The sequence below is a fragment of the Zootoca vivipara genome, chromosome 1 (genome assembly GCF_963506605.1).
Source record: "Zootoca vivipara chromosome 1, rZooViv1.1, whole genome shotgun sequence".
Lineage (NCBI taxonomy): Eukaryota > Metazoa > Chordata > Lepidosauria > Squamata > Lacertidae > Zootoca > Zootoca vivipara.
The window spans coordinates 35,421,275-35,439,514 of NC_083276.1; the positions used below are offsets into that span (position 1 = coordinate 35,421,275).

Sequence of the window (18,240 nt, forward strand, 5' to 3'; positions counted from 1 at the left end):
GAGGCGATTGCTAGTGGTGTTGAAATCCCTTTCATGGTTGACATCCAGCCCCCATGCCAAGAGAGGGAGATAAATTTGGCAGACCCACATCAAAATGATTTATACCCATCTATCACCATTGTTAAAAGAGAGCTTGATGGTTGTCCCATACTAAAGTTAAAGCATTTACAAAACCCAGGGTGAACAAGGTAGTCAATCAAATGGAATGCTTACAGTTATGAGATTGTCAAATGATTAAATTATGACTTTGCTGTCTTCAACCATGAGAGAATGTAATGGAAATAAACTTTAAAAGATTGCAGCATCATTGATATTGACCTGGTTGAGAAAACTTTCCAGTGCTACAGAAGCCTGCTTATTCTACTTTTGTATAGACTAGCGATTATCGCCTATTTTCCCCCTCTACAGTTTTATATTGTGCTGTTCAGATTTTAATTAGGAACCCATATAGGGTGCAGTGTATGTGAGACAAGTGGGCTAGGGAGAAAGGTAGGGTTGGCATAAAGTTGCAGGACCTTGGATAGCTCCAAACAGGAAAGGGAAAAAGCTCAAGCTCAGCTGAGGTCTTTCATTCCCTTTGCACCAGACTCTCCCTTCCAAGCTCTGTTGTTTTCTTCAAGAATGTAGCCTTAAAAGGATAGTCTTCTGGCCTAAAGTCTAGCACTCCATTGCCTATGTCAGCTCCTAATGCAGGCAAGCAGGCAGTAGGGAGCATGAGGCTCCCAGTGGGCTGATTCTTCAAAATAAATTGGCTCAGTTTCTGGAATTCCTGCCTCAAGGACTCCATGCTTAATTCCTGTTCATTCTTAGTTCTGGGGCTAGGGCTGAGATCAGCATTGCCATAAGTTGCACCATTGTTATATTGATCTGTCTGCTTCCTACTCAATTCTCTAACCCTGGCTGCTGCTCAGGGTTGAGATCATGATAGTGGGATTGCAGATTCATCAGAATCTTTTCGTCTTGTTGAAATCTGAAGCCTACAAACTTCCAGTTTCCAACAAAGAGTATATGGAATAACCTGGGTGATTAATGTGATTATACTTATTTGTAAAGTACTATTTATTCACTGAACCACAATTACGTTTCGACTGACAGCTGTGTAATGTTGGGTCCATTTCCTCTTCTGTAGTTGGAACTGGTCTTAATTCCATACAGGATTCCTGACACCATCTCTCCTTCTCTCCAGTGGCTCTTCCTGTTTTCATTTCCCTGCACTGAGTCTGAATGCAATTTCTGCCCCAATAGTAAAAGTCTTATTCTATCATCCTTCTTTGCCTGAGTAGTTCATATCTGAGCTATGGAGAGGCTGTAAGAGGACCACTTCATCCCAGTTCTTTGTGGCATTCTTGGAGTTCAGTTTTCTGCGAAAAGCTGGGGATAGAGTGAAAAGAGGGCATTTGCCTTGCCAAGTGTAATAAGTGGCATGGGACACTCTAAATAAAGCAAGATATTTTAGTCTTGCTTCTGAAATTGCTAGTTCAAGCCTCTTATTTTCTAAGTTCCTGCACCATTTGATAAACAATGATTTGGCACCATGCTTTCAACAAAGAAGACACTTCCTATAGAATGATTGCAGTATGTTCGTGTGCATATATGAATGCAAGGCAAGAGGCATTTTGAAACAAAGATTTTAACTATTTTCTTAGAACTTTTAGGCATAAAAACACAAAGGAAAGAAATTTGGACATTGACCTATTGTGGGAGCCCTGACTTTGGAAATTCAGTGGCTTTTTATATGTGATTCTTCTTTCTCTTCCTTGCATGTATTCATGTGCATTATGTTTGATGGGGAGACTTTAAAGACAGTTCGATATTCCTTAAAGGCAACTTTTTAAAGCTGTTATATTTATAGTATGAAATTGCACGAGTTTATCAACTGCTATTCTGTTCAAAAGTAACACCTACTGGTTGGCTAAAATTATAGTGCTCTCACAATGGGACTCCCCCCTCTTTTGTTAGGTTTACATATTTCTGCATGTTTGATATTATTCAGAAGGAACTTTTCTAATTCTTGGCAGAACATTTTATTTTTAGCACTCTAAGAGTGAAAATTTATTGCCTTTTTGAAGGATATCTAAATAATTAAACTCTTTAAAAGTGTAGTTACACAGGTTTTATCAATAGTTAGAAAACCCTATAAATTTCAAGTCCCGTAGATAATTTTACGAACCCTGAACTCACTGCTATATGATAGGCCACATTACAAAATAAAATGTTGCTATATGTGCTGCCATAGCAGAACAGTCATGGCAACATACTGTCAAAGTTAAGACAAATCGACACTTTTCATCTTACTGAATGTTTAGCTCTGCTTGTGGAACCCTGATATAATACCATAGAAAAATGGGAGGGGTTTGGGTACCATATGAGTTGTCATCTTCACAGTGCTTTCTATTAATATTTATTCAGGGTGGGGTTCAACTAACAAGTCTACTAAAATCTGATCTGCAGGGCTGGAGAAAACTCCAGAACAGGTTTAGGGGAGCGCCGGGGGAGGAGGCTGGGACGTCTCATTGTGCATGCAGACTTTTGTTCCCACTTAGCACTACATCAAATTCTATCTTTCATACTTAATAAACATTTATAGGTTTGGGCAGGCATCACTGTATTCATTTGAAATCAGCTGACCCTCAAGTCTTGAAAACAACACCACTACTGTATATCATTTCATATCCAGTCATGGATACCAATTTTTACAGATTTTTATCTTTATTGCATTGAGTTGCTCGCACACTGCTTATAAACAATAGTAATTAAACAGCATGTAAATTGTCAAAATAAATGTAACATACTTTTCAAAATGTCCTTATAATACTCCACTCCTGTCACAATTGGGAAGAAGTTAGTTTGCTTTGCTCTGTGTTATGAAAGTGTAAATAATTTTTTAAAACTTAAAGTACTGTATTTTTCCGTGTATAAGACTAGGTGTTTTTCTTTACAAAAAGGGGGGGGGTTAAAATTGGGGCTCGTCTTATACACGGGTAGTGCTGAGGGGTGTTTTCTTAATTTAGAGTCCCCCAAAATAGGCGCCATCTTATACATGGAAAAATACAGTATATAGTTGTGTGTATATAGTACATAGATCTCCCTGAAGTCATTCAGTTTGCAGAGGCTTGTTCTAAAGTGTTCATAAAAGCTTGGATCCTAACTTTTTCCTCTGTTCACAGAAGTGGAGTTGAACTCACTCTACTTTCACTAATACAACTCGCTGTGAGCAGAAGCTCCTTTAGATTATGGAGCAAAAGGTTAGGATCCATGCCAAAGTGTCTAATTTGTAAATACTGAATATTTTTAATTTCCTTCCAGCGATATCTTGTTATACTTGTTCATAGGGTGGAATCTGTTTATCAGTTAGGGGCATCCAAGGATTTAGCATGTCCAATGGGATTGTTGACTCTTTCCTCCTTTGGACAGCAGATTTTCACCCCATATTGCGATCTGGTTTAATAAATGATGTCCCATGCAGTGTGCTGGGGTTGCTGTTAAAAAAAGGAAAAAACTTCAATCACTTTTTGAGTAAACCTAAAATGCATAGAATTATTTAAACTGGATAATAAATAGCCCATTGCAGTTCTTTGGACGCTGGCCTTGATTTTAACATTTGTGAATTGCTGGGTATCAGAAATTCTCAGTGAACTTCTGGGATCATTTATTTTGTTCCTGTGGAGAAAATTTATTCATTGAGGCCATTCTGTAGCATTTGTTTCTTTATCTACATCCAAAGTAAAATAATAAATTCAGTCTTTCTTTTTTTAAGAACATAAGAGCCTGCAGGATCAGGCCCATGGCCCATTTGGTCCAGCATTCTGTTCTCACAGTGGCTGGCCAGATGCCTATGGGAAATCTGCCTGCAGGATTCAGGAGCACCTTTCTCTCCTGTGGTTTCCAGCAACTCTGATTCAGAAGCACTGCTTCCTCCAACTGTAGAGGCAGAGCATAGCCATTATGACTAGTAGCCATTGATAGCGTTCTCTTACATGAATTTGTCTAATCTTCTTTTAAATCCCTCTAGGTTGGTGGCCCTCACTGCCTCCTGTGGGATGAAGTTCTGTGTATAGCTCTATACACTGTGTGATGAATGAATGAATGAATGAATCACAAAGCAGATTGCAGACAAGGGTTTAATGTTAGGACATGTTTCTGTTCCAACATAAAAGTGTAAGATAGTTAACATAAACATTATTTAGATAGAACCATTTCATGTGCTAAAGAAGTTGTACAGCTTCATAACTTAAAGAGAGATTTAAATATGATAGGCAAAACAACTTTGTCTCATATTCCCCCTTTGCCTCTTCAGAAGCAAAAACCCACTCTTGGCTTTCTTGTCCACCCATATTAAATTGTTAACAATTTATGGGTCATGTTTAATGACTGCCTTGTTTAATGAGGCATTTTAATAAAGAGAAAAGGTAGGAGGTTAATTTTAGTTGTGGACCCAGTTTCTGTTACTTCTATCTAACCAATTCAGTTTCCATAGTTTTTGTAGCAGTCAAAAATTCTTTAAAGAGATTATCTGAATTACCTGATACATTCATTTCAAAATATTCTACCGGTGTGTTTGTAGTGAGAATGCCATCGGTCACTGTGGAATGTTGATATGGATTGTGAATAAATTAACCCTAGACAAAGCATTGAAGTGTTTGTGGAGTTCACTGAACAGGCATAATCATTAACAAACAACACATGCTTCTGAAAGTACATTGGTTTAAAAAAGAATTCAAGGTAACATAAGAAGGTTACATATTTCTTTAGTTACAGGTAGGTAGCCGTGTTGGTCTGAGTCGAAACAAAATAAAAAAATTCCTTCAGTAGCACCTTAAAGACCAACTAAGTTTTTATTTTGGGATGAGCTTTTGTGTGCATGCACACTTCTTCAGAATATTATTAACATATTTCTTTGTTCTTGAGGTTAAGAAAGGCATCTATTATGATGATGTACTAGGGCTATACAATGGTATTTCTGTTCTAAAAGACCTTGCTAGCCACACTAGCTACACACAAGAAAAGAAATTAGTTTTTATCCCAGGTGAGTAACTAGTTGTAATACAATAGGTTATGTTAATATGTTAATATGTTAATATGTTAAGAAGTAATTATTAATCTCTTTTGTGCAAATACTTAAAGCTGCAGCCATGCTATCTCCGTGGGGAGAGAGAGAGAGAGAGAGAGAGAGAGGCAAGAGAGGTGTAGATGGAATCTAGCAACTCTCCTCTCCTGCTATGGTGTCTGACACAGCTAAAGCACTTCCACACTTCCTCTGTTAGCATATAGTTGCTTGCTCCTTCCTAGATGCTAGTGCAGTGGCTTTGCCCTGTGGGAGCAGCAGACTTCCAACATTTCGTGGACAAAAATAGGGATGCATGCACAGGCAAAAGGAATGCCATCAAGAGCTACTACCAAGGCTACACCATGTAGCACACTGTAAGACGAGTTAATTAAAGGCTTGCATGAGCCCAAAGCACCCACTTGCACAGAGGCTGTCTGCTGCATCTCTGCATGATTATCGGGCCATCCAGCCATATCTCCTTCCAATCAAACTCTATAGAGATGAATGGTTCTTGTATGCTCTGATTTGCGTGTGAATGGATTACTCCAGAACACCAAATTCCAGAGGTTGAACAGAAGTATCTTGCTCTCAGAAGAGGTTCCCGGTTCTATCTCTGTGTGAGTCGCTAGCTGGACTTGCCTCCATCCAACGAAAAGGTGCCTCCAGATCTGTGAGTCATGGAGGAACCCAGAGGGTGGCCACTTCACTATCAGTGAAGAATTCTTACTCTTCATTTGCAATCTTAGAGACATTTACAGGAGATTGAACATGACTGACCATGGTAGAATTTACCTCTGAGTAAAACAAGCATAGGATGGTATTGTAAAAGACTTTAAAAGCAGATCTCTGTGAATGTGAGGGTGAAGTGAGGCTCTGGGATGGTATAAAGTCAGTTCAGTTCAAGGAAACTTTAATACTGATTATTTCAAAATGTTCAAAGCAGTTTTGGTCACAAAGGACTAATTGGAATTTGACTGTCAAAAAACCTTTGTCAGTGATGACTGACTGACTGGGGGCGGCTATTTTCTCGCCCACCATGGAGCTGAATGTAATATGTCAACAATTTTATTCCAGTAGTTCCTTGTAGGAAATGAGGAAGAGATGTAAGCATTTGAAAGTGCCAAGGAATTATTGGAGGGCATGCAAGAATGTGGCATGAATGAGCCTTTCTAAAGGCAATATTGAACTGAAGAAAAGTGCCTTATACTGACACTGTACTATTCTTTTAGATCTTTAACTGGGAATAATTGTTACAACTGAATGCAAATGTGTAGGCTTGTAATCATTCCAAACATTTACCACAGGGCTGCTGTCTGAAGGGCTTTGGAATATAGTCTGAAGGTTTTTGCAGAACTGAAGTAAATACAAAATTTCATTAGGCAAGAAATAAAGTTTTCTCTAGTTGAAGGATGCATTTCAGAAGAGAAGCTCATCCACGTTGGTGCATTCCCAAGATTAGTAAAAGAAGCCAAAATGGGGGTGGGTGGGTGTCAGTCCTGTTTACTCCACACATTGTAAAAAGTTGGTTGTGTGAATCATTTCCGAGTCCCTCCTGCTTACCTGATCAGGATAAACTCCGACTCCCAAGTGAAAGTAGGATGTCAATGGGAACTTTTTTAAAGTCTCCTCTCTCCCTCTCCCTTCTGCCCCCCTCATTGTACCTCTAGCCCATCTTTTTAGCCTTACCTCTTTCCTGTAGAGATATCTTCTAAAACAGTCAGCTTTCTATAGACTTTGAACATGTTTAATGCACACTGTGATACCTTGGTTTTATTTCCCTGTCCTTCCCTTACTGGAGTTTTTTTAATGGAAAAACTCAACAAAACCTTGAGGTCTTAAATCTTGATATTCTTGCCACACCGGGGTGTGTGGGTGTGGGTGTTTGTGTATCTTGTAAGTTTTAAGCCAATATGCATTTGTTTGTTCTGTCCAATAAATAAAGTGTTTAATCTGCTAAAAAGCCTGGTTGGGCTGCCATGGCAACCAAACAATGATTGAAACTCAGCTGTCACAGTGACTTGTTTGGCTTGCATTTTACTGCTCTGAAGCTTTTATAGAAACGAGGCCTACGGAATGCTGTAAGAATCTTCATGAATGAGAAGAGAAGACCTTTGTGTGGAAAAGAATGCACAGAAACAGTCTGAGAATAAAAACACGTCCTTGCCTTGCACCTTCAGACTACAGTGGCAAAAATAGATGTCCTCATTTATTTTCTTTTTTTCAATTAAATTTTTATTCACTTTTCTTTTTCTGTTTATATTACATCACTTCTTCCCTCCCCTCCTAGGCTTCCACTTCTGGTTTGTTTCCCTCTTGTTACATACTGCTGTTTCTTAAGAGTCCACTATATCATTTCTTTTATCGTTTCAAATGTTCTTTGTTAATAAAGGTGTAAGTGTTTATTTAAATCCTGCCATCAAGTCAATAGTCTTCCTTTGTTTCTACAAGTATGTTATAAATGGTTCCCACTCTTTTTCAAAGTCACTGTTGTATTTTTCTCGAAGTCTGTCCGTCAATTTTGCCAGTTCCGCATAGTTCATCAATTTCTCTTGCCATTGTTCTTTAATTGGAATTTCTCCTGTCTTCCACTTTTGTGCTATCAGAATTCTCGCTGCCGTAGTAGCATACATAAATAGTGTCCTCTTCTCTTTCGGCAGATCTTGGCCTAAAATACCTAACAGGAAGGCTTCTGCTTGTTTAACAAATGTTATTTTCAACATTTTCTTCAATTTATTATATATCATTTCCCAATACAATTTTACGTTTTTACAATCCCACCACATGTGATAGAAAGTACCTTCAGCCTCACACCTCCAACACACTTTCTTTTTGTTTTTGTACATTTTTGCCAATTCGACTGGTGATATGTACCATCTGTACATCATCTTCATATAGTTCTCTCTCAACAATATACAATCTGTAAATTTCAAATTTACATTCCACAATTTTATCCAATCTTCTAATTGTATTTTGTGGCCTATATCTTGTGCCCATTTAATCATTACCGATTTTACTTCTTCATTTTTAGTTTCCCACTCCAAAAGGATATTATTATATGCCTTTTTAAAAAAAATAATTTTGAGTTTTCTTCTATCACTTCCTTTTGGAATTTGGAAACCGAGTATGAGAAACCTTTCTTATTATCCTCTTTGAAAATATTCTTTAGTTGTCTATGATGCAACCAACTCCTTTATTTCTTCATGTTCTTAAAGTTTTAATTTTCCTTCTTGTTCTACCAATAAATCTCTATATGTTGGCCATTCTCCCCTTTCCCCCAATGTTTTAAGTGACAATGCCTCAATAGGTGATAACCACCAAGGTGTCTTAGGTTCTAATAGGTCTTTATATTTTTCCCACACTTTAAACAATGATCTCCTTATTTTATGATTGTGAAACCCTTTATGTATTTTCGCCTTTCCATACCATAGATAAGCATCCCATCCAAACCTATTGTCTTGTCCTTCCAGTTCTGTTACTTCCTCCCTATCTAGCTTGGTCCAGTCACAGATCCATATTAGGGATGCAGCTTTGTAATACAGTTTTAAGTCTGGAAGTGAGAATTCGCCTCTTTCTTTCACATCTGTTAGTATCTTATTTTTTATCCTTGCCTTTTTCCCATTCCAGACAAATCTTGAGATCTCTCTTTGCCATTCTTTGAAGCATGCATTCCCTGTTATTACTGGGATGGTTTGGAAGAGAAATAACATCCTTGTAGGTACATTCATTTTTATAGTTGCAGTTCTTCCCAATAAAGGAAGATTCATCCTATTCCATATTTCCAAATTTCTTTTGATTTCATGCTAAGTTTTTTCATAATTATCTTTAAAAATATTTGTTTTTTGCTGTTTAAAATATTTGTTTTTTGCTGTTATCCATACACCTAGATACTTTACTTTTTTATGTACTTCTATCCCTGTCATTTCTGTTTGTTTGTTTTGCTTTCAGATTCTTTAATATTTTAATAACAATTTGGTTTTACTTTTATTTTAATCCTGCCACTTGACCAAACTATTTTATTATATTCATTACTTTTGGGAGATAGTTTTTGGGGTCTTCTACAGTTATTACCAAATCATCTGCAAATGCTTTCAGCTTATGCTCATTTTTCTTTACTTTTATTCCTGACACTTCTCTATCTTCTCTTACCCTTCTTGTCAAAACTTCCAGTACCAGAATGAACAACAGTGGTGACAATGGACATCCTTGTCTTTTTCCTTTTTGAATATTACATTTATCCATTATCACCCAATTTACAATTATTTTTGCATTCTGTTCTGAGTAAACAGCTTGTATCCGCCTATTAAAATTTGGATCAAATCCCATTTCCTCCATCACTTTCTTCACGAAGCTCCAAGAAACATTATCAAATGCTTTTTCTGCATCTATAAACATCAATGCTGCTTTTTTCTCATTTCTCACTTCCAGGTATTCTATAATATTCAATACATTTCTAATATTGTCTTTAATTTGTCTGGATTGGAAAGCTAATAAAAATGATTAAATATATATATGCAGAGGCCCCTTCCCCCTGTCACGCAATGGATATTAAAAAACATGAGAATTTGGAGAGAGGGAGGGAGGAACTAATTACAAATGAAATGAGTAGCAAAAAAGCCCCAAACAAGAGAATCAAAATAGATCAGCAGCAGCAAGAGAAAAGAGAGGAGTCCTTAATCATTTTGTAAAGGAGGTCAAAGAGAAGCCCTTCTAAATGCCAACAGGGGAGTGAAAGTATGAGGATGAGAAATAGCAGAAGGTAGCAGAGGTTTGGTAAGACGACTAGCATTTGACAAATAGCAAGAGGAAGAAATAAAAATAGATAAGGGACAGGAACAAGAAGGAACTTAAAATGTGTAGTTTAATCTTAATATTGATAATGATAATGGAAGAAGCCAGGGAAAGCTGAGGTTGTGTACACACTATACTTTAAGACACATTCTTTCCCTTAGAGGATTATGGGCACTGTAGTTTGTTAAGATTTGTGAGTAATCTGAGAGTAAGCTGTATTGAATTTAATGGGACTTATGAGTAGGTATGGTTGGGAGTACTACTTTAGTCTCATAAAGTTCAGAAGCAGCTTACTTCCAGTTAAGTGTGTACAGGATTGTATCCTTTAACTGAAAAACAGGAAAATTGCTAAGTAGAATATATCATGGCAATCATCGTGGGATGGAATGACACTAGAGGGAGGGAAGGGAGCATAGAAAGATAGAGCTGGAACACCATCAGCTTAACAATAATACTGCAAGTCGAAAGAAGATATCAGACTTCCAGTGGAGGAATTTAAAGTGTGTGAAAGGAAGTGGCTAAAGAATTGACATACACACCCTGCCCGAAAGGCTGCAAAAGAAGGAGAAAGCAAGGAAAACAGAAACATTATTTCTTTTTTTTTTATTTAAAAAAAGCAACCACTCAGCACTACAACATCTTAAGGAATGAAGTGAATTATGAAGCAGGTTCCTGTGAGAAAACAATAGCAGAATTCTGAGATAAAAGAGAGATGACAAATCTTGTTTAAAAAGGAACATAAACTTAAGTAAGATAACAAAAAAGAAGTGCAGAAGTACTGAGAGCAACATCACTGGTTAGCTGAAGTAATAGATAGGAAAGTAGCAAAATCTAAGAGCGGTTTTCAGTTCCCAGTTATAGTTTTGAAGAGCAAGGACACCTGAGAATCATAGTGCACCTCTGTTTCTCCTTCAGCATAGACACCCCCCCCTTTTGGGGGGTAAGAAAAGCTTGTTGGTGGCTAGATTGCTCAGTGTTTTGTTTGGGTATTTTCCAAATAGTGAGTAAACTTGTTTACCTGAAGTGTTTGGAAAAGCTGACGTTATATTAGCAGCAATGTTTATTTTAGGGAAACGGCTTTTCCTAAGTGCTTGTTGGAGCAATTTACAATCTTGGCAGGTATTATGGTGAGAAAGACTGAGAAGCAAACTGGCGCTGGGCAGACTTGCTAGCTTTTTGTTGTTATTTTGAAACAAGATCTTACAAGGGACATAAAAGTTCTTCTGGCTCTTATTTTAAAACTTTTAGGCTATTTTTTTCCCCTGTCTGCAAGAGATTGACTACCCTGTACCTTTTTTGCGGTGTGAATGAACTACAAATGTAGCTATTGAATTTTATTTATATATCTGTTCTTTGCATGCATGTGTGTCTAAATCACAATTCTGGGTTCATGTTCAAAATTGCAAGTATCAATTTGAAGTCTTTGGTTTATATGTGAACAATTTCATTATAGTCGTACCTTGGAAGCCGAACGGAATCCGTTCCAGAATCTGTTCAACCTCCAAAATGTTCGACTTCTAAGGCGCGGCTTCCGATTGGCTGCAGGAGCTTCCTACAGCCAATCCGAAGCCGTGGAAGCCCTGCTGGACATTTGGCTTCCAAAAGAACGTTCAAAAACTGGAACACTCACTCCTGGTTTTTGATTGTTTGGGAACCAGAACGTTCGACTCCCAAGGCGTTCGGGAGCCGAGGTACCACTGTATATTACTGAACTTCATATCATAATGCAAGAAATTGCAAGTTATATGTATTTTGAATGCCTTTGCTTTACAAACATCAAGAGGAAGAGCAGTTGTTAGTCTGCTACAGCAAACACCAAGAGCTTGAAAGCTGTGAGCGGAATTCCATTTATGGAGCAGGATGCCCTTCACTCTCTTGTACAGAAGAGGGAGGGATGATGAGCCCATTGCCTCCGCCTCCCCCCCCCCCCGTTCCAGAGGTTTGGGTATTCACAGCAGTGAGGGAGGATGCAGGGTAGGGTGCGGATGTAGGGGGAATGGAAAATAGCAAGTTACCTCCCTCTCTTTTTCATAGATGCTTGTACATGACTAAAGCCTCTTGTCTGCTTGTGTTGTACTTTCTTGTGTTGTGAAACAATATCACATACATACCACATAACAGTGCACAAAACACTATGTTGGGGTACACTTCAACATATTCAGTAAAGTATCATCCACATTAGGGTTAGAGCAGGAATGGGGCAAAATTTGTTTTGTCCCCAAGGGAGGGGTTGAGGCAAATGCCCTTCTGTCTGAAATTTTGGGCTTCAAAGGGTATTTTTATGCCTGCAAATTTCATCCAATTCTGCAAAAAAATGCAAACGTTCGTTCATTTCCCTATTCCACTCATTGAGGGAACTTATGCAAGCCTTTGATAAGTGAACTAAAGCAACGTGCTACTTAGGGTTTAAACTAAAGCAACCTAGTACCCAACGCAGTTAAGCTGGTTATAAGCCTTCCCCTTACAGGCCTTATATGTATCTATAGGGTGATATCCAATAAACACAAGGATTTCCGTTTGTGCAATGAAAAATTCTCCTTTCTCCTCTCCTTGCGTGTATCCCATGGCCACCCCCAAACTGCTCCAGAGGTTGGGGTAACCCCCAAAACAGATTTAGGGAGAAGAGTGGGGAAAGTTATGTTGCACAAGCATTCACTGATGAAATGAGTAAATTGGATACAGCCTATAATTAATAAATAAAAATAAACCAATATGCATTCTTGTATTTCTATATAAAGCTAAATGCTAATTTTGAAAAGACTGTGTTTTCAGAATCACCATATAAGAATTGTACTTTCCAAGTCTAAAATTGAATGTATAAGCAAAATCATCTCTACTCTTGCAGAAAAGGGCTGCTGGTATTATGATTTGTGGTTTCTTTTTCAGGAATTTCAGTTAGCACCTCAGCCAGCATTGTTTCCCCCTTATTGTTCTGATTCAAACTAACCAAAGAATGTTTGCATACTACTTGTAACTGAAACAAATTCTCAATATTATTCATTTTCAGTTTCCTGAATGTGGCTTCTATGGAATGTATGATAAAATTCTGCTTTTTCGCCATGACACTACGACTGAAAATATTCTCCAGCTGGTGAAGTCAGCTACTGATATCCAAGAAGGTGACCTTGTTGAAGTTGTCTTATCGGGTAAAAATAATATTTTTATGCTTTATACTTTATGTATTTTATAATTGCTTCAGTGTGGGAATCGGTAACAGTCCCTCTTAATTTGGGAATAGTTCTGGCCACCAAGCATGCCTCCTGACTCCACCAGCAGTTTGTCAGATCTGTTTCGATCAGGGGTAGGCAACCTAAGGCCCGTGGGCTGGATGCGGCTCAATTGCCTTCTCAATCCAGCCCATGGATGCTCCGGGAATCACCATGTTTTTACATGAGTAGAATGTGTGCTTTTATTTAAAATGCATCTCTGGGTTATTTGTAGGGCATAGGAATACGTTCATTTTTTTCCTTCAAAATATAGTCCAGCCCACTACAGGGTCTGAGGGACAGTGGACCAGTCCATGGATGAAAAAGGTTGCTGAGCCCTGGTTTAGATCCTAAGAACAAAGAATAACTTTGGATCAAGCCAGTCCAGTATCCTGTTTCCAACTTCTAGGAACCCAACAAGGAGGTTACCTTATTTTAGACTGCAGGCAAAAACCTTCCTTTTTACCTGGGCTTTTGGCCCTTAGTTTGAAGGGTTTTTAAGTACAGTATTCACAGCTTTTTTTTTGGCAGGACCTGTCTTTATTTGTACAGATATGTGGTGTTAATGTTTTTATTGATTGTGTTTATTGTAATTGGTTTTAGTATCTCTATTGTGATTGTAAGTCACTTGGAGTTATTTTTAATTAGTAAAGCAATTGATAAATATTATTAATCATTATAATAAGGTTATGGAGATATGTTTCTTTATTTATCCTGTGAATTACCTTTACAATGTATCATTGATTTGTACGCACCATAAGCATGTAAAATCAAGTGCTGTATTTTTCACTCCATGAAAGGCACCTGACCATAAGACGCACCTAGTTTTTAGAGGAGGAAAGGGGGAAAGACCCGTTTTTGGGGGGATCAGCTCACAGTTGTGCAGCTTCTTTTGCAAAGGGGAAAAGGCCCGTTTCTTTGAGGATCAGCTCAAAGTTGTGCAGCTTCTTTTGCAAAGGGGAAAAGCCCTGTTTTTGAGGGTCAGCTCACAGTTGTGCAGCTTCTTTTGCAAAGGGGAAAAGCCTTGTTTTTTAGGGGGGATCAGCTCAAAGTTGTTGAGCTTACTTTGCAAAGGAAAAAAATCCTGTTTTTATGGGGTTCAACTCACAGTTCTGCAGCTTCTTTAGGAAAGGAAAGGGAGCTGTTCCTACAGTTTCCAGACAGATAATCTAATCAGCCAGTCACATGTCGCTGGGGAAACAAACAGCCTCTGTCTGCAGAACATTCAACAATGGCAGCCTGGGCAAGGGGGCGTGGCCAGAAAGGGAGCCAGTGATCGACCACACATTCACTCCATAAGATGCACAGACATTCCCCCTTACTTTTTAGGAAGAAAAAAGTGTGTCTTATGGAGTGAAAAATACAGTATATATTTAGGGCCCATCCACGCTATAAATTTAAAACAGTCCGTGGCGGACCCTCAGATCTCAAATTTGAGTGGCACTGTGTGACAGCAAGATTTGGCGCCCCCTGCCTCTCAACACTCCATTCTAAATCATAGTTGCAGCATCCCTTGTTGCACTCCCAAGGTTCCGTGCCCCTCAATCCACCTCTGAGGTGGTATTATATCACTTTAAACAGACTTGGCTTCCCCCAGATCCTCCTCAGAACTGTAGTTTGTTAAGTGTACTGAGATTTGTTAGGAAACACATTTCCCCCTCAGAGCTACAATTTGTCACGGTCTGGTCGGCGGGCGGTTGAAGCCCTGGCTGAGGACGTCAGGACCAGAGGCAAGATGGTGGTGTAGAAGCAGGAACAGGTTCAGGGCTGAGGGTCCAGCAGCAGGCAGTCGCAGGGTCAAGGAGCAAGGCAGAGGCGAAGGTCTGGGGGTCAAGGAGCAAGGCGGCAAGGCGAAGGTCCAAGGGTCAAGGAGCAAGGCGAAGGATCGAGGAACAGGAGGCCAGATGCAACAAGGCAGAGTTGAAGGAAAATGCTGAGCTTTTATCCCTCCCAGCTCTTGCCACCAGGTGCAGTGAGTTATCAAGTGGCCTCACCTGAGTGGCTACTCCTAGCTTCTCCAGCACAAGCTGAGGCAGGCCCCAGTCCTGCAGAGCACTACAGGCCCCAGAGCCTGACTCCTGCCCATACTCCTGACACAATTCCTGAGAAGAGGGATTGATGGCTAAACCACTCCAGGAATTGTGGCTCTGTGAACGGAATAGGGATCTCGTAACAACTCTCAGCACTATTAACAAGCTACAGTTTATAGGATTATTTGGGGAAAGCCTTCGCTGTTTAAAGTGGTATGATACTGCTCTAGATGTATAGTGCAAATGGGGATTTCCCCTCCTTTTTAGGTAAAGAGTTGAATATAAAGAAAGAAAATAAAGAGAGATTTCAGATGTTAGCATTTGTAAGTTCTCTAAATCTTATTGAATCTAAACTTTATTGAAATAGGAAATTCCATTGAGTTGACCTGCAGAAATGAAATCATACTTGTTAATCTTCCAAACCAAGTTGCAATATATAAGATAGCATTCTCTTAGAGTTACAAGAAAGCCAACTGCCAGGCATTTGCTAAAGGATCACAAACTTTAAGCACATGGCTTGGAAACATCAAATCCAAACTTTCCTTTTGTTCAGTTATAGCAAATTTATGCTTTTCATTCCAGGAAATGGCTTGTTCCTTTGGCAATATGATGCCTGTCCTGTTTATTTTAACATATTGCCACAATACATAAAGATTTCTATTTGGCACAAGGTTATTTCTCCTTTGAAATGCAGACAACATTTTTTTCATTCTACTGAAATACAAAAAAGCAGCTTTGTTGTTGTTGTTGTTGTTGTTGTTGTTGTTGTTGTTGTTGTTGTTGTTGTTATGTGCCTGCACAGTCCTGTAAAACGGTAAAGGCGGACTGCTTACCTACAGCAGAAGGAAGTATAAGGACTTTATTATATGTTTGTTATACAGCAAACTAGATTTTATGTTCATCATTCTTTAGGAATGCCAAATTTTGTCAGAATGACAAAAATTCTTGACTTTTGTGTATTCTAATTATTAATGGATCCTGATGTAATAGGAGGGTTTTTACTGACCTGGTTCACACATAACACTACAGCATGGTTGGTTATACATTACATATTGGCTTAACTATGGCTTGTTACTGCCAACAAACTACAAGCTAAAACCAATGTTTGTTGTTGACTTATAAACCTTGTTTGGTTTTAGATATGACTTTCACCAAACTATGAAGGTGTGAAGCAAGAGCAATTGTGGGGAGAGAGAGACAACGCTAAATTCTGGAGAAACAAAACATGGTTTGTTTGTCTGTGGGATAGTTCATAGTGTGTTCAACAAACTATAGCTTCAACCAACCGTGACTTAGTGTTATGTATGACTTAGTGCAGTGTTTCTCAACCTTTTTTGGGCCAAGGCACACTTGTTCCATGAAAAAAATCACGAGGCATACCACCATTTAAAAAGTTAAAAAAAATAACTCTGTGCCGCCCTATATTGACTATATAATTATGACTGTAAGAAACACTTGCCAATTGCTGTGTTGGTCGCAATCTCCTGTAATAAGGCTTCACAAGCCGCTGATTTCTCTGCCAGCACAATCCTTTGCTCAGCAAGTTTCAGGTTGAGCTCATCCAGCCAGCTTCTTTAAGTTTGTCTAAATTTTAGTTTAGTTTGTCTAAATTTCGCCGCGACGTGCAGCGACGAGAAGGGCGGTTTGCATTGTCACGTGCCTGGCGGCCGCCAATAAAAATCACTGTCAGTGCTGCTTATTGGCGGCCGCCAGGCACGTGACAATGCAAATCGCCCTTCTCGTCACCGCATGTCATGGCACACCATCCAGCGTCTCGCGGCGCACTAGTGTGCCGCGGAACAGCGGTTGAGAAACGCTGACTTAGTGTTGCGTATTTGGCTATGCAAAATAATTTACTAGCACAAATGCAACAAAGCGTCTTCTTTAATCACTCATACTCCTTCCCTAGTTCTTCTGCAGTCCAGAACAAATTTCCCCTCTCTGTCACAGCTATCATGAAGTATTACTTGGACAGCAATGTCAGCAAATGTTGGCCTTAACCTCCCACTAGAGACGGATGTTCAGACCCCCCCCCCCATACACTGCTGGCACCCCTCCAGGCCTACGGATGTGTATGCTGCCTGTAAATTTGGCAGCCATGTGAAGTGGCCCTATGTATGTGCATGTTTAGGGCTCCTTCATGATGGGAGAGGAATCCTGGGACAACAGGGGTTTTACCTCACATGGAAAAGCCCTTTTCAACTTTCTCGTGTATAGCCTTTTCAAGGGGTGGGAAGTGTGACTAGCTGGCACTATCTCTTCACACATCAAAAGAACATACCAGGGAGTTCAAGTGATCTCACATGTTACTTACTGTTGTCTTACCACAATGGTTGTGAGTTGTGTAGGGAACTTAGTGAAATGCCAAGAAGGCCATCCTCCTTATCCCCTACATAACTCAAACTCGTTGTAATAGCACAGTGAGAAGGGCCCTGCTAGCTGACGTCAAGGTCTGGGCTTGCTCATGAGCATAGAAACATTCCAATAGATACCTAGGTATCATGTTTTTCAAGGCTTTATATCTTAGGAACAACCCCAATTGGGCCAGGTAACATACAGTCAGTCAGCCTCAAATGACGGAGATGGATCATTGTAAATTTACCAAATACTACAGGTGGAATCACTTACAATTAGAGTTCTGAGAGTCCTGGGCTACCTGTTTAGTTAATGGTGTTAGTCTAGCTTCCCTTCTCTCTCTTTCCCTTCTCTCTCTGTTTTTCCCTCTGCTGAAATTTACGGTAAATGGTAAGTTCCTTGGGGCAGGGATCAGCCCTTTTTCTTTTGCTAACTCCAAAACATGCCATATGTGATGATAACAGTACATAAATAAACGAATCTCAAATATTTTATGATGCAGCAGAGAGAGAAAATCAGAATAATCAAAATGAGAAAGAAAAGTTGTTTTTCTTTTAAATGTTCACTTTCTTAATGTAAAGATTTTTACCTTTTGCATTTGCTTCCAAATATCTATTATGTATAAGTTGTACATCTTAAATTTGTCAGGTTACACAGTCATTTTTTTAGAAGGAAACAAAAAGCACAATAAATACATTTTACTGAAGCTGGATTGGAAGTCATCTGTTTCCTCACACATTTCAGATCTTTTTTGTTCAGAAAATTTACTAGCACAGAAAAAGAACAGTGCATCTAAAATAATGTTCTATAGATT

At 39.0% G+C, this 18,240-nt stretch overlaps 1 protein-coding gene across 2 annotated transcripts in view; it reads left to right on the plus strand.

The window, feature by feature from the left end:
* PRKD1 (protein kinase D1) overlaps positions 1-18,240 on the plus strand; it is a 103,778-nt gene that overhangs the window by 38,978 nt on the left and 46,560 nt on the right. For both annotated transcript variants that reach the window (XR_009557396.1, XM_035110208.2), the window contains exon 2: positions 12,843-12,981. Coding sequence is in view for 1 of the 2 variants with exons in the window: in XM_035110208.2 (XP_034966099.2) it covers positions 12,843-12,981 (139 nt within the window). In the remaining variant the exon portion in view is untranslated. The remainder of the gene's footprint in view (positions 1-12,842; positions 12,982-18,240) is intronic.